We start from the raw sequence: 23210 nt of genomic DNA, 5'->3' as shown, positions 1-23210 counted from the left end.
GGGGTGGTGGGGTGTGTGTGTGTGTGTGTGTGTGTGTGGTGGAGACAGTAAAATCCAGCCCAAAATTTCCTGACCCACGCACAAATTTCTTTAAATTTCATTCATGTGGTGGTCGCTAGCTAGGCCAGCATTTATTGCCCATCCCTAATTGCCCTTGAGAACTGAGTGGCCTAGCAAGGCCATTTGACCACAGCAATGTGGATCTGGAGTAACATGTAGGCCAGACCAGGTAAGAAAGGCAGATTTCCTTCCCTAATGAAGCAGATAGGTTTTTACGACAATCGTTTCATGGTACTTTAGACTTTTAATTCCAGGTTTTTTATTGAATTCAAATTTCACCATCTGCCATGGTGGGATTCAAACCCGGGTCCCCAGAGCATTACCCTGGGTCTCAGGATTATTAGTCCAGTGACAATACCACTAAGCCACCGCCTTCCCCCCATTTGCATTGGGACAAACAAGAAAGAAGGTTGAATGCATGGGTGAATGAGTGGCGTGAAAGACAGGAGGCAGGGGCTTTGATTCCTGGAACACTGACATCAGTACTGGCAAAGGACAGAGCTGTACAGTTGGCAGGAGGGACTTACATCCCTGGGTCTTTCATCCTACAGAAGGCCCATAAGCTATACAGTTAAGTACCTGAATGGCACCTAATATGACAGGTCTTCCCTAAAAAAGGGAACGTAGAGTTCTTGCCGACTCTAGCCAGCGGGCGAGACATTGTCATCTCCATTAAACACTGCATGTAGAATCAGTTGGGTGGAGCTAAGAAACAAAGGACAGAAAACATTGGTGGCAGTAGCTTATAGGTCCCCAGCAGTGGATGCAGTGTAGGTAGAGTATAAATCAGAACATTAGAGGTGCATGTTACTAGGATCATACAGTAATCGTGGGGACTTTAATCTTCATACAGACTTGGCAAACCAGATTTGTAGTAATAGCAAGGACAAGAGTTAATTTTTTAAAAAAGTATTCATTCATGGAATGTGCGCATCACTGGCAAGGTCAGCATTTATTGCCCATTCCTAATTACACTTGAGAAGGTGGTGGTGAGCTGCATTTTTGAACCGCTGAGTCTATGTGGTGTAGGTAAACCAACAGTGCTGTTAGTAGGGAGTTTCAGGATTTTGACCCAGCAACAATAAAGGAACAGTGATATAATTCTAAGTCAGGATGGTGAGTGGCTTGGAGGGGAACTCCCCAGTGGTGGTGTTCACATGTGTCCGCTGGCCTCATCCTTCTAGATGGTAGTGGTCGTGGGTTTGAAGGCAGTTTAAGGAGCCTTGGTGAGTTCCTATAATGATTCCTGTAGATGGTTCATACTGCTGCCACTATGCGTAGGTGGTGGAGGGAGTGAATGTTTGTGAAAGGGGTGCCAATCAAGCTGACTGCTTTGTCCTAGATGGCATCAAGTTTCTTGAGTGTTGTGGGAGCTGCACTCAGCTAGGCAAGTGGAGAGAATTCCATCACACTCCTGACTTCTGCCTTGTAGATGGTGGACAGGCTTTGGAAATTTGGTGAGTTACTCACTGCAGAATTCCTAGCCTCTAACCTGCTCTTGTAGCCACAGTACTTATATAGCTAGTCCAGTTCAGTTTCAGGTCAATGGTAACCCCCAGCATGTTGCTAGTGGGTGATTCATCAATGGCAATGCCTCTGTGTGGTGCAAATATAACTTGCCACTTGTCAGCCGAAGCCTGGATATTGTCCAGGTATTGCTGCATCTAGACATGGACTGCTTCAAGGTATTTTTCAAGATCAGTATGTCAAGAAATCAACAAATGAACAGGCTATTTTAAGTCCAATCTTGTACAGTGAGGCAAGGTTAATTAATAACTTTGTAGTAAAGGAGACTCTGGGTTAAAAGTATCATAATATGACAGAATTTTATGCTGAGTTTGAGGGCGATTTAGTTAAGTCTGAAACTATTGTTTTAAACCTGATAAAAGCAAACTACAAAGGGACGAGTTGGCTTAGGTAGATCTGATGGTATATAAGCAATGACAAACATTTAAAAAGTAAATTCATAATCTGCAATGAATACATTTTTCCTTGAGGGATTTAAAGAAAATAGTATTAGTAAAGACATTGGAGAATAATAATATTGGAGAAGTTAAATGAGACTAAAAGCTAACAATTACCCTGGATCTGATGGCCTACATCTTAGGGTTTTAAAAGAAATGGCTACAGAGACAGTGAACACATTGGCTCTGATGAAGGCACAAGAGAGGATGCAGAAAAGAGTTACAAGAATGGTTCGAAGAATGGGGGACTTCTGTTATGAAGATAGATTGGAGAAGCTGGGGCTGTTCTATTTCACAGATTCATAGAATTGTTACAGCACAGGAGACCATTCAGCCCATCATGTCTGCACCAGTTCTCTGCCTAGCAATTTACCCAATCTCCTTAGAGGCGGTTGAGAGGAGATTTGATAAAGATGTTCAAAATCATGAGGGGTCTGGACAGATAGAAACTGTTCCCACTGCTGGAAAGTTCAAGAACCAGAGGATGCCGAATTAAGGTAAATGGCAAAGGCAACATGAGGAAAAGCCTTTTTAACACAACGGGCATTTAGCATCTGGAAAACACTGCCTGAGTATGGTGGGGGCAGATTCAATTGTAGCTTTCTAAACAGTATTGGATAATTACCTGAGGAGAAAAAGTTTGCAGGGCTACAGGGAAAAAGGTGGTGGAATGGAATTAGCTGAGGTGCACTTGAAGAGGGCTAGTATGGCACAATCGGCTGAATAGCTTCCTTCTCTGCTGTAACCATTGTATGATCCCATTATTCTATTCTATGAACTTCTAGAATTCCTTAGAATGACCCCATGGATTGGAAGGTAGCAAACATAACCCCACATTTCAAGAGAGGAGGGAGAAAACAGGGAACTACAGGCCAGTTAGCCTGACATCAGTAGCAGAGAAAATGCTAGAATTTATTATTTGGAATGTGCTAACAGGGCACTTAAAGACATCAAAATGTGATTGAGTAGAGTCAAGACAGATTTATGAAAGTGAAATAGTGTTTGACAAAATAAGTTTTTTGAGGTGTAACTAGCTGAGTAGATAAGAGGGAACTTGTGAATGTGGTGCATTTGGATTTTCAAAAATTTGGGTTTTCAAACTGGTACAGCAAGAAATTAGAGAAGCAAATGTTATGTTAGCCTTTATACTTTCTGAATATATAAACAGCAGGAGGATATCTAAGGAAAGAGTAGGGGCACCTCAATATCAAAAGGTAACCTTTGTATGGAGGTACAAGATATGAGCATGGTTCTTAATGGAAACTTGGCGTCTGTTTTCACAAAAGATAAGGATGAAGCAGACATTATTGTTAGGAAGGAGGAGTGAAATATTGGATGAGTTAAGCAAAGTGAAGGAGAAGAGATTAAGATGTTTAGCTTTCTTGAAAGCGGATATGTCACCCAAAATGTATCCCAGGCTGCAAAGCAAAGTAAGGGAAGAAATAGTAGAAGCTCTGGCCATCATTTTCCAAACCCTTCTGGCTCCAGGCATGGTCTAGAGGACTGCTAACATTGTAGCATTATTTAGAAAGGTACAAAGGGATAGCCTGAATAATTACAGACCAGTCAGCCTTACCTGGGTGTTGGTCAAATTACTGAGTGACGGTATAAATCATCATTTAGAAGGGCATGGATTAATCAAGGACAGCAAGCATGGATTTGTTCAGTGAAGATAGTGTCTGAGTAACATAATGGAACTTTATGAGGAAGTTACAAGAAGGGTCAATGCGGGTAGCATGTTTGATGTAGTCTATATGGATTATAACAAGGTTTTTGACGAAGTCCCACATGGCAGACTAACAGTAAATTTAAAGCTCATGGGATCCAAGGAAAAGCAGCATGTTGGACCAAAATTGGTTTAGTGGCAGGGAGCAAAGGAAAGCTGTTTCCAACAGGGTTTCAAGGGCTTAGTATTAGCTCTCTTGCTGTTCATGGAATATACCAGTGATTTAGATTAAAATGTAGGGGACATGATTAAAAAGTTTGCAGCTGACAAGAAAATTGGCCATGTGGTTGATGGTGAGGAAGAAAGCTGTACGTTGGAGGAAGATATCAATGGACTGGTTAGGTGGGCAGGAAAGTGGTAAATGGAATACAACTCAGACAAGTGTGAGGTAATGCCTTTGGGAGGACAAAAAGTCAAGAGAATACGAAACAAATTTTAGGATTTTGAAAAGTGTAGAGGAACAACATCACATTTAAAAAATACCTGGTATGCACTTGAGGTGCATTAACCTATAGATACTTGGACTAAGAGTTAGAAACTGGGAATTAGGCTGGATAGCTCTTCTGCTTGCATAAGCACAGGGGCTTCTTTCTGTGTTGCAAATCTTTCTACGTTTCTACTACAAAGGAATTGGAGTCTAATGGCATAGCAGTCTTACTGTAATTATACAGGGCTACTCCTGTTTCTACTTATTTTGTGTTGCCTTTATTTCTCATAAATTGTTAATATACATTAAAAACACTTACTTTCAGCATAGTTCTTTTGTGCCTAATAAAGGTCTGAAAGCCCAACCACCTCATCTTCATACCAAGTTCAAACACCACTGTGACAAGTGCAAACAATTCCAGTGTGGCATGCACCTAAACAAGTTTAAAATAAAAAAAAAACTTTAAACAAAAAAGACTGCAAAAGAGTTAAACAGTGTCAGTTTAATAAATTATATATAATATATATATGGTGTGTGTGTATATATATATATATATTATATATAATGTGCACATATATATTATCAAGTACCAGTTTCTTGATAGAGAGAAAATAAAGGAGACAATTCAAGGTTAATAGGTCCAGAGCAAATACTGACTTAAAAGGTGTTAGATATTTTCATGGTTGTTCACTCTGGTGTGTCCTAGTGTTGTAGGACACAAAACTGGACTCCCATTTTCCCTCGCAGCAAGTTTCCAAAAAAAGTCAACAGAAGCTGGGCTCTTATGTGGAAGCTTCCTTCATGGCACTCCAAAACACAGACTGCACCTTCCTATCACTTCTGCTCTGCTGAGAAGATTGAATATGGCAATATGGCTAATCTAGCATTGTGGATAGGGGAACTTAGATGAATATTCTTCTAATACACTTTCAGAAGGCACTTAATAAGGCTCTGCATAATAGATCATAGTAAAAATGGAAGAGCACAGAATTAGAGGAAACCTTGTCACATAGCCCATTTGTTTGACATTAGCAATAGGAAAATGTTTGAGGAAGTCTTGAGGGATGCAGTATATGATTACTTGGATAAAGAGGGACATACTGGGCACACCCAACATGATTTAATAAAAAGATCATGTTTACAAAACCAACTGTATTTTTTGAAGGTGTTTCAAAGTTGGTGGATGATGGAAGCTCAGAAGACAATGATCCAGGTTTTAACGGTCAGCAGTGAAGGGACAGTGCCTCACAAAAGATTTAGTGGGTTCTAGAGTAAGGATTTTCCTATTTCAACATGATTTTGAATCTGGCGCCATCAATGGGGATCTGTGGTGTCCAGCAACAGTGAAGTCATCAATTAGGCTGATCAGCCAATCAGATTGAACAACACTCATATAGAAAACCAGAAAGTACAAAGCATCGATTATAATTCACTTTTTAATCATTTTACAGAAAGCAAAGATTGGAACACACATGGGATTAAGGCAGAAGCTGAAAAGTCACAAACTTTAAAATAAAAATTAATTTTAAAAATCATGGAATTTTTATATGTTATTATGAGGGAATTACACTCTAAAAGTTAAGAGTATTAGCTGTTCAGGGTCAGAGTAATTATGATTTAGTAAGCAAGCTACATGTCATTTAATAATTTCAATGGTTTTTTGCAATGAGAACAGTACCTAAGAAGTTGAATTATATGTCAAATCACTAATTCTAGGTTGATTGCATCTGCGAAGAATGTAACATTTGCAGGAGGAGGGTATTAATGACAGCAACTTTCTAATTTCTACATTTAACTTTGCATATGCAGATGCCAGAAGTTGCTATCAGTTTTATATAATAACGATGGAGGGTGTAAATTGTATATTACTTGTTATTAATTGTATGCAGGTGATGGGCATTAACTAGTCATTGACTTGAGCCTTCTATAAATAGACTAAATCAATGGTTTATTGTTTAAATTTAAATTGTTGGGTTAGGAGGTGAATGCTTGTAAAGTGTAACTCTTTATTTAATACAAAATGCCATATAGATTGGCTCTGTTGGCTTCTGTCCTTCACCACCTCACTTTCTGGAATGGAAAAGTGATGCTGACGGTTTCGCTGTCATTACAAACACCAATATTGGGCCATTGTCTACTTAGATTTCCAAAATACTTTTGTTAGGGTTTTGCAAGGCTGAAGCCACTGCTATTAGTTGTAATATACAAGCTTTATTAAGAACTGACTGGCAGGACATTGGCAAAATATATTTCTAGACGGATGGATTAGTTCTTGATTTGGACGGGTTTGGGTATGTCAGAGACTGATCGAAGCAAAAATTGGTGTCAGGGCCATTACTCTTTACTATTTTTATTAGTGATCTGGATTTAGATATTGGGGATACGAACTACACATCTACAGATGATATTAAGATCTGTGTGAATCTTAAGACTGTAGACAATGCTTGTTTGTGTGTTGGGGTTTGGGCTCATGACTGACAAATGATGTTTAAATTGCATGCAGGCAGAATGTTTATCATTCATACATCCTGCAGGGAAAACATTATAGAAGGTGGAAAAATCTGGGCATTGTAGTGCATATATGTCTAAAGATATTGTCTAAAGCAATGTTGCAAAGTGATAGCTAGAGCAAATAGGTTGTTGGGGTCCATTCGTGGGATAATTTTTAAAATTAATTTATGGGATGTGGGCATCGCTGACTAGGCCAGCATTTATTGCCCATCCCTAATTGCCCTTGAGAAGGTGGTGGTGGGTTGTCTTCTTGAACCGCTGCAGTGCATGTGGTGTAGGTAAACCCACAGTGCTATTTGGGAGGGAGTTCCAGGATTTTAACACAGGAACAGTAAAGGAAAAGCAATATAGTTCCAAGTCAGGATGGTGAGTGGCTTGGATGAGTGGTGGTGTTCCCATGAGATTGCTGGCCTTATCCCTCTAGATGGTAGCAGTCATGGGTTTGCAAGGTGCTGTTGAAGGTGCCTTGCTGAGTTACTGCATTGCATCTTGTAGATGGTAGCACACTGCTGCCACTGTACATTGGTGAAGGGAATGAATGTTTGAGGATGGGGTGACAATCAAGTTGGCTGCTTTGTCCTGGATGGTGTCAAAGTTCTTGAGCGTTATCGGAGCTGCATTCATCCAAGCAAGTCCTGACTTGTGCCTTGTTGATGGTGGACTGACTTTGAGGAGTCAGAAGTTCAGTTATTCACCACAGCATTCCAAGTCTCTGACCTGCTCTTGTAATGACAGTATTTATATGGCTAGTCTAATTCAGATTCTGGTCAACAATAACCCCAAGGATGTTTATAGTGGGGGATTCAGCTATGATAATGCAATTGAATGTCATGGGGCGATGGTTAGATTTTCTCTAGTTAGAGATGGTCATTGACTGGCACTTGTATGGCATGAATGTTACTTGCCACTTGTCAGCCCAAGCCTGGATATTGTCCAGGTCTTGTTGAATTTAGACACGGAATGCTTCAGTATCTGAGGAGTCGCGAATGGTGCTTGTATATCTAACTTTGTAATTTACATTAAGTTAGGAGGCATAGTGATTTGTGTGGATGGGAACAGGATGTTGCAAAGGCATATAGACAGACATCACTGAATGAACAAGAAGTATAATAGATGGAGTTCAATTTGGGGAAGTGTGAGGGCATCCGCTTTAGATCTATGGAAGACAAATCAAATTCTCAATGTAGAGACTAAAAACTGTGGAGGAGTAAGAAGATTTAGATGTCCTGGTACACAATCACTAAAAGTCAGTGTACAATTACAAAATGTAATCAAAAAGGCTAATAAAATGTTGGTCTTTATTTTAATAGCACTCTGACAAATTACTCTTTGTTCCTCAGTCTCTGATCTGCAACTGTTAGCTGCTCATCAACCGCTACCTTCTAGGGCTCCTGCCCTATATCTTTGCCTTGGCACTACTCTCCAGCTTTTAAAAACCTCCTCAAAACCTTTCTTTTGCCTGTTCTTTCCATTTCCTCCCCTAATCACACTTGTTTGCCCTTTTCCCCATCTGTACATTCATCTTTTTTCCTCCTCAATTTAAAGTGTTTTGAGGTGTTATCATGCACATGATACTCAAGTATGTCTCATATATCATCTGCATCCTGTTTGTGCTATTAAAATGTATGTTGCTGTGCCGATCGTCATTTCACAGACAAATCAGGTTTCCATTAGTTTCCTTAAGAATTGCAGCATACAGAGCTATGGGTTTATGCATCATGTGACAACGCAGTCCATGATTTTAAACAGCTCAAGAGCCAAATTTGTTCACATCCATTAACAGAATTATATTAACTAGCACTACGTAGACTTCTATCCTAAACAAGCAATTCAGGCAAAATACATCAACAAAATACTTGGAAGACACATATTACAAAAATTAACAGATAGTATTTCATAAGAATTGAAGACAAAACATACATAAATGTCGAGACGGAGTGAGGGAACAGCTGGTGCCTCGCATAGCGAGAGTATCAACAACAGCAGTCCAGAAATTAGCTCCATCACATAGAATATGTGATTGTGCACAAAGAGGTAGGCTGCAAGGGCTTTCTGATCTTTTGGATGAGTGAAGAACTTGTCATTATTTTCTCCCTCCTGAAAATGACAAAATAAAAAGAAAGCTGTGAACAATTTAATATTTTTACTGCTGAGGGTGCAAGAGACTAAGTAATGTCTTAAATGGGACTATTAGTTGTGAAACTCCCCATCTGCAGCACAAGAACAGAAACAAACTTGTCCTTCAAGACCTCAGCTTGTAGACGGTATGTTACAATGTTTGTACTGTAACCAAAATATAAAGTTGCGCTGCTGGTGCCATCTTAGTTAGTCATCACAATCAAATGTGCCTTTCTTTTTTTTTGGTGCTAAGAAACCTTGACAAAACAGGACATGTAGAAAAGGGGTTAAATTAACTGGTTTAATTGTTTTGACCCCCTTTTTTAAAGACATTGCAAATCTTTCGCTTCAATATTGCTCAACCACTTTTAATAGTAAAGCACTTAATTTCAAAAAAATAACGATCACACAACAAATTCCATGGGCCTTTGGAATCTTCATAGTCTTGGCACTTCAACTGTATAATCGAAACATACAGGAAACCCGGTTTCACAGGCAATTTTAAGAAAAGGATTTATACACGTTTCTGAAATTTACCAACATATTCTTTGCAGCTTGAGCACAGCATCATGTATTATATTCAAAGTTTTACATATTAGCACATCATCTTGTTATAAATAAGCCGTCTTAAAATCAATAACTGAAATCAAAGTGAAAGGTTAATGGCACTGCAAGTCATTCTATACAGAGCAATGTACTGAACGTTAATAATGAATAATACTTTATTACAGCAAATAGGTTAAAGAACAGAAGACCATTTAACCATTGAACAGAACTAGCCAATGCAATAAATAAAAAAAACTTAAGGAATTCTATTGAATGAATTAAAACTGGTAATACTGGTATAGCACAGAAGATATTTTGATTGGATCACTTCAATTATAATTTAACTAAAACACATTATTAAAATTAAAGTCTACATGGAACACTGCCAAATATTCGTCAACCATTTGAAAATATACACTATTACTTTACTAGCTGTAATGCAATGCATCCTTTTAGATAAATAAAAATAGTGATTGCATTCTTCATCTGAGCTTTGATTTATTCAGTCTTCACTGGTGAAAAGAAATAAGTGATCTCATACTTAGTTTCTTCCTTTTTGTACTACTTTTAGCATGGCTGTAACCAGGATTTCACAGATGAACCTAGCCAAAGGCTTTCCTGTTAATTTCAGCGACATTAGAAATACATTAAATCAATGCTACTAAATTACTATCTTATGTTCCATTACAATACAAGGTTGGTTAAATTAGATTACAGAGTTTTTAATTTGTTTTTATTTTTATGAATCTGCAAGCTAAAACTTCCCAGTTTTATTTTTAAAAAATATAGAAGGAGAAACAAAACCGCTAACCCACACTACCAAAGCAATGAGCTTTTACCTCTGGCATTTGAGTATGAATCTAGCCCAAGATCAAAGCCTCAATCTTTGTACTTGTAAGGGTTCCAAATGAAGTGAGCTTGGACAGTCACCACCCAGTTTGTAGTCACCATGCGTTAGAGGCAAAAAGACTACCTAAAATTCAAAACAACTGCTGAATCTCACTTAGATAAATCAAAAAGTTGATTAGTATACAAGATGAAACTCAAGGTTTTTGAAATGGAATTCTCAAGTTGATAGAGAAGAGTAGTGGAAGCCTCACTCTAAACCTGTTTCTGTTTTAGTTACCTTGGAGTGTTCAGGAATGTTACTGGCTACCGCAACTTAAAAAAAAAATTAATTCCATTCTTCAGCATTCACGTCACTCACCTTAACAAGTACAATAAATTACACAGTTAAAAAAAAAATAACACCAACTCTACCAAACTAAACCAAAAGTGCAGAGACTATGAACTAAATTAACATGTTCAAAGTTGAAATACCTGGAATGGAAGTCAAGGCAAGAGGTCCAGCAAGAGCAGAGCAGATGCAAGATCATCATTACCAGGATTATTTGTAATTAAAGCTTAACATTTTTGCTTTTTTAAGAAAAGCTATATCAATTTACAACAAGCAACAATACCACCGCCAAGTTCCCTTCCCTATACATACTTCATAATGACATAATAATATACTCTTTGTTCACTTTTAATAGCTTTACATGAGCAGGATTCATTAGTTGTAAAAAAAGGTTCCATACCTGCAAGTAGATTGCTGCTTCCTGATAATTCATCTCCCAGACTTGTTTCAGAGAACCATAGCTCGTTCTGTACTCTCGAATGTCTGGTATTGCAACTACTTCAGTGCTGATAATGTCATATCCTCCTCCATCTATTAAAGGGACAGAAAGTGGATGGTTCAAAATAGCAACAGGCCAGGCAGGTCAGGTATTATCCTCATAAATGCGAATTAAATTTCATTCATAATGCATTCGAAAAGGAGAATGTCATCATTCTGTCTTACAAGAACTAGAATCAGCTGATCTATACCAAATGTAATGTAGATGCTTTCTTAACTTTGGGGATAAAGAGGAAGGAAGACAAAAAAAGGGAATACATGTTGCATTGATGAAATAATAATGAACATTTCAAACAACAAGAACTCACTACTAAGGGAGTTTTAGCATCTGTATAAGCTGCAATTTTATAGGACTTTATTCTTATGTTCTCAACAACAAAAACAAGCCTGGTTTTGAGAATGTTAAAATTTAATTTCAATCAAAATGTTCAACTTCATTTTAATCATCTGCAACAACAGTTGCATTTATTTGGAGACTTTAAAATAGAAATGCATCCCAACATGTTTTCAGAAGTCAAGTCAGGTAAAGGTCAACATTTGACAAGGAGATATTAAAAGAGTGACTAAAAGTTAGTCAAGGAGGTGCATTTTAAAGAGGAAGTTAAAAAGAAAAGGAGATTGAGGAAGCAAAGTAATTTAGTAAGGCAATTATCAAGTGTAAGGTCAAGATGGATGAAGGCATGGCCACCAGTAGTAGAGCAAAAGAATCTCAGTATGCCCGAGACACTGGGTAATCAGAGGGCTGTAGGGTAGGAGAAGGTTCCAGGTACAGAAACGGTTGAGGTCATGAGGGATTTAAATACGAAGGTGAGAATTTAAAATTTGAGCTGCTGCAGGACCAGAGGCCAATGTGTATCAGTGAGCACAGGGATAGTGGGTAAGTTTGGCAGTGCAGAATAGAATACAGGTAGCAGAGTTTTAGAAAAAATGGGATTAATGGAGGGTGTAGGTTGAGACAGGAGAGCATTCAAAGTCAAGTATGGAGATGACAAAAGTGTGGATGAGGGTCTTGTCAGCATATAGGTAGGAGCAGAGACAGTTACAAAAATAGATGCGATATGTGATGGGAAGCTCAGCTCTGGATCAAATAAGATAGAGGTCGCAAACAGTCAGTGTTTAACAGAGACAGTGGTCACAAAGGAGGATGAAACTGGTGGCAAGGATACAAAATTTGTGGTGGGGTGAAGACAATGTGTGGGATTTTCCCCTCTGTGACGTAAGTGTAGTCGCAGGTGAGAAAAGCAGCTTTATCCCTGCCGACCACAATGGCGTGTTTTCGCGCCAGATTGTCCGCCTTTAGCCTTGTTAAATATGCATCAGCTGGGAATGCGCTGTTTCGCCGGCAGGTAGCCTGTGATTTGCCCATTCCGCCATGGCTTCAGTGGATCCTAGCACTGGCGCTTTGTTGGACTGAAGGTACACTACCATGTTTCCTCTTGTAGGCTGCCTTAGCGACTGGGATGCTAGAGAGATGCTTGAAGAGGCAGCACGTTCTGTCGTGTGACGCTAGAATGACCTCCTGCAGTTGACACCCCATCTCAGCCAGGAAACATGTCCCCCAGGCTTCATCATCCTTCAAAAGATGAGGACATGATGAGCAGAATGTGTAAATACTCAATCTCAGAATGAAGAGGATAGTTGAAAAGTCTAGCCACTCTTGTGGTGATGTGGGTCCATCATAGAGGGCACTGGCCTGACAGGATAAGCACTGCTACTCGTCATCATCATCCTGGAATCTGGTGGCTATGAGTGCCTCATGTGCATTCCTGCCTTTTCTGGCACATGCTATGGCTTCTTCCCCTGCAGCCTTAGCTTCCTTGACTTCATTGTCCTCATCTCTCTCAATGTCCTCCTAATCAGAGGAGATGTGCAGCTCCTCCTTCTTGGCATCTAGCAAGTCCTCCCCACTTTGCAGCACCAGGGCGTAGCAAACTATGATGATCCATGAGATCCTCTGGGGAGTGCAGAGTGCTCTGCCAGATCTGACGAGGCACAGGAATCGCATCTTCACGATGCCAATGGTCTGCTCTACCAACGCTTGTGACGGAAGGAGCATCGTTATACCTTGTCAGCTGGGGTTTGTGGCAGTTGTACAGGCATCAACAGCCACGTCCTTTGTGGGTAGCCTTTGTCATCGAGGAGCCAACTCTGGATGTTGTGTGGTCCCTCGAAGATGTCCAGGATTAGCGATCTACTCAAGATGTAGGAGTCGTGGCAGCTTCCCGGGTATCTTGTACAAATTTACATTGTGTTTCTGGTGGTCGCAGACCAGCTGCGCATTGAGCAGGTGGAAGCCTTTCCTGTTGATGTATTGCATTGCCTGCTGCCAGGGAGCTCTTATAGCCACGAGTGCAGTTGATGGCACCCTGCACATGTGGGAATCCAGAAATAGCAGCAAAGCCCAGTGCTTGGGCTGCCTGGCTAGCTTGATTGCTAGCGAAGTGCACGTAATTGTGGGTCTTGGCAAAGAGGGCATCTGTCATCTCCTGTTTGCACTTGTGGGTGAAAGCTTGAGAAACCCCACAGAGGTCCCCAGTGGAGCCCTGGAAACAGCCACTAACATAGAAGTTAAGAGTGGTGGTGACTTTCAGGGCCACTGGAAAAGGATATCCTCCCAGTTCCAGCAGCATCAACTCACTGAAAATGTGGCAGATGTGAGCCACCAGATCCCTGGACATGCAGAGGTGCGACGACATTGTCTCTCACCCATCTGCAGAAAAGACGTGTGACTTCTGTACACTCTTGGTCTTGAGAGGTGCCTTTCCGCAGTGTTTCTGTAAGTTTCATCCTCTGAATCCAGAGGGGGTTCTGTTGCTCCTTGTTCATCAGGGTGAAACTCCTCTCTTTGGCAAGCCGGCACTGCCATAGCACTCTTCTCCACCTTTCCTCCTTCCTGCAAGCGATGATGTAGGCAACATTAAATGTACCCTTTATCTTCCTGAAGGTTTCCCCTCTGCAAGAACATTGAAACAAAGACATGACTGAGCACCAGCCTCCGAAGTTCTCTTTTTGTTGCTGATACATGAGTGACTGTGGGTTCAAAGGCTTGGCACCTATTAACCAATACGATCCTGGCCAATGCAATGACTGTTCTCAATGTCACAGTATGCTTCCCATGCACCACCACCCACCACGACACACCAGCCCCATTTCAGTAGACCTGCTGCGATGAGATGGATTTGGACAGGCGCTTGGATGTCCTGCATTTACTTGAGGCAATAAATTATTCATTCAGCGGACAAATGATTACATCCTTTGCGATACACATGAGGACACATGCTCTGTGAGGGGATGAGATTCTTTCAGGGGGTCCTGGGAGTTCCCATCTCTAAACCTGGCAGCTGCAAAGTTCTGAGGTGGGCTTTCCAGGAGGCTTTTCCTGTTTGTTCACATGAATGCACGATTACACTGAGGGCTGCAGAAAATCTCTATAGTTATTGAGACGCTCCCAACATGTCTCAACTGTGCATTCCTTCCCATGTGAAATACAGATTCCAAGTGGGTGCACCTTTAAATCAGCCCCCCCAGGGTTGTGGTCTACTCCTCCCAAAAGACAAAATAGCCCTCCCAAGCAGCATTTTTCTTGGTTTCACTTTCTGCTGTGCCATTGCTTGAGGTTCAAAGACGGTGGTCCTCAGGTTTTATTTCCAGACCAGCTTTGACCCTCCCTGTGTGACTGTGGAAATCCCTCCCTTCATCCTGGGGGAGCATAATGTTCAGGTTTCCCTCTCTCCCATTACCCTTAATTCGCTCCCACTGTAATCATTGATCCCATTGTAATTCTGGGTGATATCCATGTGTTACTCCCCAAATCGTTTAAGGTGGATGTGCCTATGCTCCATGCAGACCTTACCCCCCCACCCACCCCCCATCTTGAGGCCTACTCTACCATCACATATAGGGGCCCACCCCCATGAGACCATTTGAGTACCTACCCCTACAGGCTGTAGCTGCTCTCTTGACTGTGACTGAACCATCTGTGGCTCAGTACTATGCCAGAAACCCTTTGCCATGAATGAGGTGTTGACCACACGTTGCATACACTATGCTGGTCATGACTGACACTGGTCTGACATCCCCTCCCCCTCTCTGGACTGGCAGGAGAACTGTCTTTGGGAGCTCAGCAGTGTAAGTTGAAGCGCTTCTTCACTCTGCAATCCTCCCATTCTGGCTCTGACTCACTTCTGCCCTTCTGTAAGACGACTGTCTCTCAATTCTGGCCCAGGGGAAACTTCCTGCCCCCGTGCCCCCACCCTGCCCAGTCATGTGCAACCTTCCCTAATCTTCTCTCTCCCCACAGTCAAGCTTCTTCCCTTCTACCCCTTCCCATGACTCTGTCTTGTCTCCCCCCCACCACAACCAGTCGAGCCCTTGCCCTGCAGCACACTACAACCCACTCCCATTTTACCGCTGATCTGGCATACAGAGCCTTACCTCTGTAACCATGGGTCTCATGGATGTCAAGGGCTCAGAAAGAAATGAGAGAAATGCAGGTTCAGGATTAGGGCAGGTAGTACTACATCTTTATGAATGGATTATAATAAAAATACTTAATAAGTAAAGAGTTTGCAATTCAAGAATGTCACAAGAGGACCAAATCATTACAAGCATTTCCACATCCCACCAAAAACTGTGGCATTTTAATTAGCTGAAGTAAACTTGAAAATATACATTCTTTTTGAAGTTCAAAATTTTATAGCAAGATTTCAGTTTAGCACGCAGGGTCATTTCCTTGGCCATCATATTGTGCCACTGAGCTTTAAGTTGACAATGATCCAAACTGGCATGGGTATTTATGGAGTAAGAACCTCAAACTGCGACAAGGCCGCCTCTCATTGTCTGCAGTGACGTTTTTGTCTGTATTTCTCATCAAGGTCAGGTGTAGTTATTGCCAGTAGTTATGTTATTCTATCAGGCAAATATTATGTAGCAAGGCCAGAAAGGCCATCTGATGATTATAGTGCAAACGAACATCTAATGGGAGCTAATTTTAACTCGTGATTGAGCAGTTGTTATTAAAAATACTGAACAGCAAATCCCTAGGACTGCTCCCTAGTTTGGTGCAGAACTCAGCAGGGACCGTGGTACTATGGGCCTCAAGACAAGAGTCCTACTTCTGATTGTGATTCATTAACCTCTGCTGGAACAGGGCTGCTACTCTGCACGAGTAACCTTTGGATGAGGTCAGGTTTAGGTTCCATGATTGGATGTCTCCTTGCAGTCAAATAGCCAGTTGACAGCAGGAAGTCTTGTGGCACCGTGGGTAGCATTCCTGCCTTGGAAGCAGAAGCTCCGCGTGCAAATCCCACAGCAGGCCTTGATGGCCAAGTAAGATGCATCCATAACACAGCCAAAAGGATTGAGTATCATCCTGCAGATCCTTCCAACACATGCTAATGATAAAAGCAGGAGAGATTCCTGGTCAGCTACATAATGAAGAGAACTCTGGAACTTCTACCATTATTATCCATAGCTTCAGACTAGAAAAAACACAGAAGAAAACTGAAGAGAAAAGACGGAGCAAGAAGTGCCACTTCAACAGGTACCCCGCTCATCTGAATGACTCACGAAGTGATAAGTACTCATCCTTTTTATTACAGTACACAACATAACTGGAAAATCTTTCCTAAAATATTACAATCAAGCTCATTAGAAACACATCCATCAAAATCAATATTCAAAACACCCCGGACATATTTCAATCACCTGCACTAAATGTTTATGGACAATGTCACAATCATTTTAGTTACAAAATTCACAATGAGTTTGCTAGACAATAGATGCTCTCGCTCCTCTAATCACCATTTTTTCTATTCTAAAAGTGGAGATCCATAATGGAACACAGTTCTAGATGCAGCAGCAGCTCCTCTGGACCTTGAGCACTAACATCCTATTTCACAGGATCACAGAATTGTTACAGCATAGAGAGAAGCCATTAGGCTAGTCATGTCCATGCTAGTTCTCTGCATAGCAATTTACCTACTGCCACACTCCCTATTTCTCCCAGTAACCATGCACATTCTTCTTTCTCCAAAAACAATCAAATTCACTCTTGAATGCCTCGATTAAACCCGCCTCCACTACACTCTGAGGCAGTGCATTCTACTCGCTGCATGAAAATGTTTTTGCCAATTACCTTACATCTGTGCCCTCTTGTTCTCATCCTTCCATCAATGGGAACATATTTTCCCTATCTACTCTGTCTGGATCCCTCATGATTTTGAATACCTCTATCAAGTCTCCTCTCAACCTTCCATTTTCCAAGGTAAACAATCCCAGCTTCTCCAATCTATGTAACCGAAGTTCTTTATCCCTGGATCATTCTTGTGAATCTTTTCTGTACTCTCTCCAATGCCTTCACATCTTTCCTAAAATGTGGCTTCCAGAACTGGACACAATAGTCTAGTTAAGGATGAACCAGTGTATTTTTCCATTCATTCTAGCGATGTGGGCTAGACCAGCATTTATTGCCCATCTCTAATTGCCCTTGAGAAGGTGGTGGTAAGCTACCTTATTGGACCACTGCAGTTCATGTGGTGTAGGCACACCCACAGTGCTGTTAGGGTGGGAGTTCCAGGATTTTGGCCCAGCGACAATGAAGGAACGGTGATATATTTCCAAGTCAGGATGGTGAGTGGCTTGGAGGGGAACTTGCAGGTGGTGGTGTCCCCTTGTATCTGCTGTCCTTGTCTTTCTAGATGGCAGTGGTCTTGGGTTTGGAAGATGCTGTTGAAGGAGCCTTGGTGAGTTCTTGCAGTGCATCTTGTAGATGGTACACACTGTTGCTATTGTGCATCGGTGGTGGAGGGAGGTAATGTTCGTGGATGAGGTGCCAATCAAATGGGCCACTTTGCCCTGGATGGTGTCAAATGTTGAGGGAGCTGCACTCATCCAGGCAGGTGGAGAGTATTCCATCACACTGCTGACTTGTACCTTGTAGATTGTGGACAGGCTTTAGGGAATCAGGAGGTGAGTTACTCACTGCATGACTCCTAGTCTCTAACCTGCTCTTGTAGCTACAATATTTATATGGCTAGTCCAGTTCAGTTTCTGGTCAATGGTAACCCCCCAGGATGTTGATAGTGGAGGATTCAGCTTTGTAATGCAATTGAATATCAAGGGGCGATGGTCAGATTCTCTCTTCTTGGAGATGGTCATTGTCTGACACTTGTGTGACGTGAAAGTTGCTTGCCGTTTGTCAGCCCAAGCCTGGATATTGTCAGGTCTTGCTGCATTTGGACATGGACTGCTTCAGTATCTGAGGAGTCGCAAATGGTGCTGAACATTGTGCACTCATCAGCGAACATCCCCACTTCTGACCTTATGATAGAAGGAAGAGCATTGATGAAGCAGCTGAAGATGGTTGGGCCTAGGGCACTACCCTGAGGAACTCCTGCAGCGATGTCCTGGAGCTGAGATATATAAGGGTAGTGTCCTAGATAAGTTTATTTACTTGGGGGTTGAGGGAGAGGTGGGGAAGATCACTGCTAAACTAATCCCTTTCCTCAGTTTTCAAAGATGCCCATTCCCCAATATAATTATTGCGCAGGGATTGGGTACAGAAACCCTGATTTATTGCTCTTTGTCTCTCACTTTATCCCAATGGTCACAGATGCCAGTCTTCACACATATTCAATTCACTCCATGTGATATCAAGAGAAGGCTGAAGGCACTGGATAGTGCAAAGGCTATGGGCCCTGACATAACTCTGGCAATACTACTGAAAATTCATGCTCCAGAATTTGCTGCATCCCTAGCCAAGCTGGGTACAGCTACAGCAACAGCTACAACTTGGCACCAACCTGGTAATGTGGAAAATTGCCCAAGTATATCCTGTAGACAAAAAGCAGGACAAATCCAACCCAGCCATACATCGCCCCATCAGTCTATTCTCAATCATCAGTAAAATGATGGAAGGGGTCATCAACAATACTATCAAGTGGCACTTGCTTAGCAATAACCTGCACAGTGATGCTCAGTTTGGTTTCCGCCAGGGCCACTCAGCACCTGACCTCATTACAGCCTTAGTTCAAACATGGACAAGAGCTGAACTCAAGGGGTGAGCTGAGAGTGACTGCCCTCAACATCAAGGCAGCACTTGACCAAGTATGGCATCAAGGAGTCCTAGCAAAACTGGAGTCAATGGGATTCGGGGGGATAAGTCTCCACTGGTTGGGATCATACCTAGCACAAAGGAAGATGGTTGTGGTTGTTGGAGGCCAATCATCTCAGTTCCAGGACATCACTCCAGGAGTTCCTCAGCATAGTGTCCTAGGCCCAACCATCTTCAGCTGCTTCATCAATGACCTTCCTTCCATCATAAGGTCAGAAGTGGGGATGTTCGCTTATGATTGCACAATGTTCAGCACCATTCGCGACTTCTCAGATACTGAAGCAGTTCATGTCCAAATGCAGCAAGACCTGGACAAGATCTAGGCTTGGGCTGACAAATGGCAAGCAGCATTCATGCCAAACAGAAACACCCTCGCTGCTGCCCAAATTAAAATCAGCTAGGTATGCATTTTCAAAGCATCAAAGCTCAAAATTGTGCCTATTTGGGTCATTGCCAAACCATCCAGTGCACATACTGAACCAATGCAAGGAAGCTTTGAGGAAAATTTTATTATGAGGTTAAACATAATATACAAGTGAAATACAACAGTATCTAAAATGTCCACATCTTGTGAGAGGTTTATTGTTCCTTTCATAAAGAACTGTATCTACCCTGGGTTTTACACAAAGTTCCTTTTTCAGTGAGGTTCACACATTCCTGTTAGAGGAAAATTCTGATTTTATACAAATATTGTATAATTGTTTTGAGGCTACAGAAATACATGGGACAGAGTTTGGCCTTTACAGCTGGAATACAAATAATGCTTCAGTTATCCAGTTTGTCAGACCCCATCTGGTGTGCTACATTTGGTTTTGGATACTACATCTCAAGAAACAATTACTGGTTTGGAGAAGGTACAGCACAAATTCACCAGAATGATCCATGGGCTTAATAGCTTGAATTATGAGGAAAGGGCGCATAACTGTGGCTTGTATTACCTTGAGTTTAGAAGATTGAGAGATGATCTAAGCAAGAGGTCAAATTGATAAAGGAATTTGATGTGGAGGCAAGGCTAAGCTATTTCTTCTGGTTGGGGATCTAAAACACGTGGACATAATTTTAAATTGAATTAACTCAGTTATGAAGTGAAATCAGGAAGCATTTTTTTTTACTTAAGAGTGGTAGGAATCTGGAACTCACTGCCCATAAAATTCCTTTATCAATTTATACACTTTGTTTAGAATAAGCTGAAGGCGCTGAATGGTCTAGTCCCGTTTCTGTGTATAACCATAACTTAGGGCAGGATTTTTCAGATGGTGGGGTTCCCTGTCCCATCACCTAAAGAGTTGATGAGGATCACTTCCCCACTTAACAGGACATTAATTACATAAGGGTGAGATTTCCACCCTTGAGCAGGTTGGACCTACACTCACTGGAGTTTAGAAGAATGAGAGGTGATCTTATTGAAACATACAAGATTCTGAGGGCTTGACACAGTAGATGCTGAGAGGATGTTTCCCCTTGTGGGGGAATCTAGAACTAGAGGGCAGAGTTTCAAAATAAGGGGTCTCCCACTTAAGAAGGAGATGAGGGAGAATTTCTTCTGTCAGGGGGTCATTAGTGTTGGAATTCTCTCTCCTAGAGAGCAATGGAGCCAGGGTCATTGAATATATTCAAGGCTGGATTAGACAGATTTTTGCTTGACAAGGAAGTCATTGGTAATGTTGGACAGACAGAAAACTGGAGTTAAGGCCACATCAGATCTGTCAAGATCTTACTGACAGGCACAGCAAGTTCAAGGGGCCAAATGGCCTACTTCTGCTCCTATTTCTTATGTTGCCATCTGGGGAGGAAGCCTCACCTGAGAGAGCTGCCTACCAATCCAATTGGCTGTCAGCAACATAGTCCCAGCAATGCACGGTTTGAGTGATGGCCACTGCTGGGACTACAGGCAGTCCCCAAAGATGAGGAGCTAATGGACGCTGGACTTCAGGTAAGGCCAGGATATCAGCAGGGCCTGGTTGGTAGGGGGAATGAGGGGGTGGAGTGCCAGATTTGAGAGGGAGGGGTTGGGATGGAGAGGGTTAAAAGATGTGAGGTGTGTATGATCTTGTGGGACTAACAAAAGAGGTTTCACCACCACCCCCCTCCACTTGCAGAAATGTTTGCCCAGTAAAAGCTGCCAGGCTATTTCCTTGGCATGGGCCTCCCCAGCCACAGGTTAAATTAATTGGCCACTAAAAGCTTTCAACAGACCCAAGGGTGGGCAGGCCTACCAATGCCTCCATCACCTTCCTGTGAAATGAGCAGCAGGTCAGCACCGTCAGATAGCTGGCGGGCAGGTGACATGCTGCAGTTTACAAGCCTTCAAATCCACTGGTGGGGTCCATAAAATTCCACCCCTAGATTCCATTGGCACTAACAATCCTTTGAACTGGTTTCTTCCCATGCAGTTTCCAGAGCACAGAATTTTAACGGCACCAAAGGAGGCCATTCGGCCCATTGTGTCTGCAGCAGCTCTCCAAATGAGCATTTTGACCTTGTGCCATTGCCCTGCTTTTTCCCTGTGCCCCTGCACATTATCTAAATAGAAACAATCATCTAATGCCCTTTTGAATACCTCGATTAAACCTGTCTCCCCCACACTTCCAGGCAGTGCATTGCAGACCCCAACCACTCATTGAGTGAAAAAGTTCTCTCTCATGTCATATTTACTTCTTTTGCAAATCACTTTAAATCTGTGCCCTCTTGTTCTTGATCCTTTTACAAGCAGGAACAGCTTCTCCCTATCTACTCTGTCCAGCTCCCTCATGATTTTGAATATCTCTATCAAATCTCCTCTTAGCCTTCTTCTCTCTAAGGAGAACAGTCCCAACCTCTCAAATCTATTCTCATAGCTGAAGTTTCTCAGCCCTGGAACCATTCTTGTAAACCTCTTTTGCACTCTCTCCAATGTGTTCACATCCTTTGTATAATTTGGCATCCAGAACTGCACACAATACTCCAGCTGAGGTCTAATGAGTGTCTTATATAAGTTCAGCATAATCTCCTTGCTCCTGTACTCTATGCCCCTATTCATAAAGCCCAGGATACTATATGCTTTATTGACTGCTCTCTCCACCTGTTCTGCCACCTTCAATGATCTATGCACATATACACCCAGGTCTCTCTGCTCTTGCACCCCCTTCAAAATTTCACCTCTTATTTTGCATAGTCTGTCCATGTTCTTCCCACCAAAAATGCATCACATCACACTTCTCTGCATTGATCTTCATCTGCCACCTATCTGCCCACTCCACCAACTATTCTATGCCCTTTTAAAGTTCTACACTGTCCTCCTCGCAGTTTACAACACTCCCAAGCTTCGTATCATCCGCAAACTTTGAAATTGTCCCCTGCACACCAAGATCCACATCATTAATATATATTAGGAAAAGCAAGGGTCCCAATATCAACTCCTGGGGAACTCTGCTACAAACCTTCCTCCGAAAAATATCCATTGACCATTACTCTCTGCTTCCTATTTTCAGCCAGTTTTGTATCCCACATTGCTACTGTCCTTTTTATTCCATGAGCAATAAGTTATCTCACAAGTCTGTTGTGTGGCACTGTATCAAATGTCTTTTGAAAGTCCATGTACACCACATCAACAGCATTACCCTCATCCACCTTTTCTATTAACTCTTCAAAAAACTCTTGCAGCTTAGTTAAACACAATTTCCCCTTTAGAAATCCATGCTGGCTCTTCCTTATCAACCCATATTTTTCCATGTGACTACTAATTCTATCCCAAATAATTGTTTCTAGAAGGGCTCTTAAATGCCCTCTGAACAAGGACAATCAGGGATGGGCAATAAATGCTAGCCTAGCCAGCGACGCCCACATCCTGTGAATGAATAAAAACAAAGCTTCCCCATCAATGAAGTTTGACTGGTCTGTAATTGCTGGGCTTATCCTTACAACCGTCTTTGAACAACGGCGTAATGTTTGCACTTCTCCAGTCCTCTGGTACCTCCCCTGAGTCTAGGAAAGACTGAAAACTTATGACAGTGCCCCTGCAATTTCTACTCTCACTTCTTTCAATATCCTTGGATGCATCTCGTTCAGTCCCGGTGCCTTGTTAACTTTAA

General features: G+C 41.9%; 1 protein-coding gene across 3 annotated transcripts in view; it reads right to left on the bottom strand.

Annotated features, from left to right (window-relative positions):
* The window catches only part of tpcn1 (two pore segment channel 1), a 132669-nt gene that overhangs the window by 76845 nt on the left and 32614 nt on the right, over positions 1 to 23210 (bottom strand). For all 3 annotated transcript variants that reach the window (XM_041202317.1, XM_041202318.1, XM_041202319.1), the window contains exons 2-4: positions 10930 to 11060; positions 8609 to 8785; positions 4497 to 4610 (exon numbers count right to left, since the gene is read on the bottom strand). In XM_041202317.1, the coding sequence (XP_041058251.1) occupies positions 4497 to 4610; positions 8609 to 8785; positions 10930 to 11060 (422 nt within the window). The remainder of the gene's footprint in view (positions 1 to 4496; positions 4611 to 8608; positions 8786 to 10929; positions 11061 to 23210) is intronic.

The sequence above is a fragment of the Carcharodon carcharias genome, chromosome 13 (assembly GCF_017639515.1).
Source record: "Carcharodon carcharias isolate sCarCar2 chromosome 13, sCarCar2.pri, whole genome shotgun sequence".
Lineage (NCBI taxonomy): Eukaryota > Metazoa > Chordata > Chondrichthyes > Lamniformes > Lamnidae > Carcharodon > Carcharodon carcharias.
This window is presented reverse-complemented; position numbering and strand designations above follow the sequence as displayed.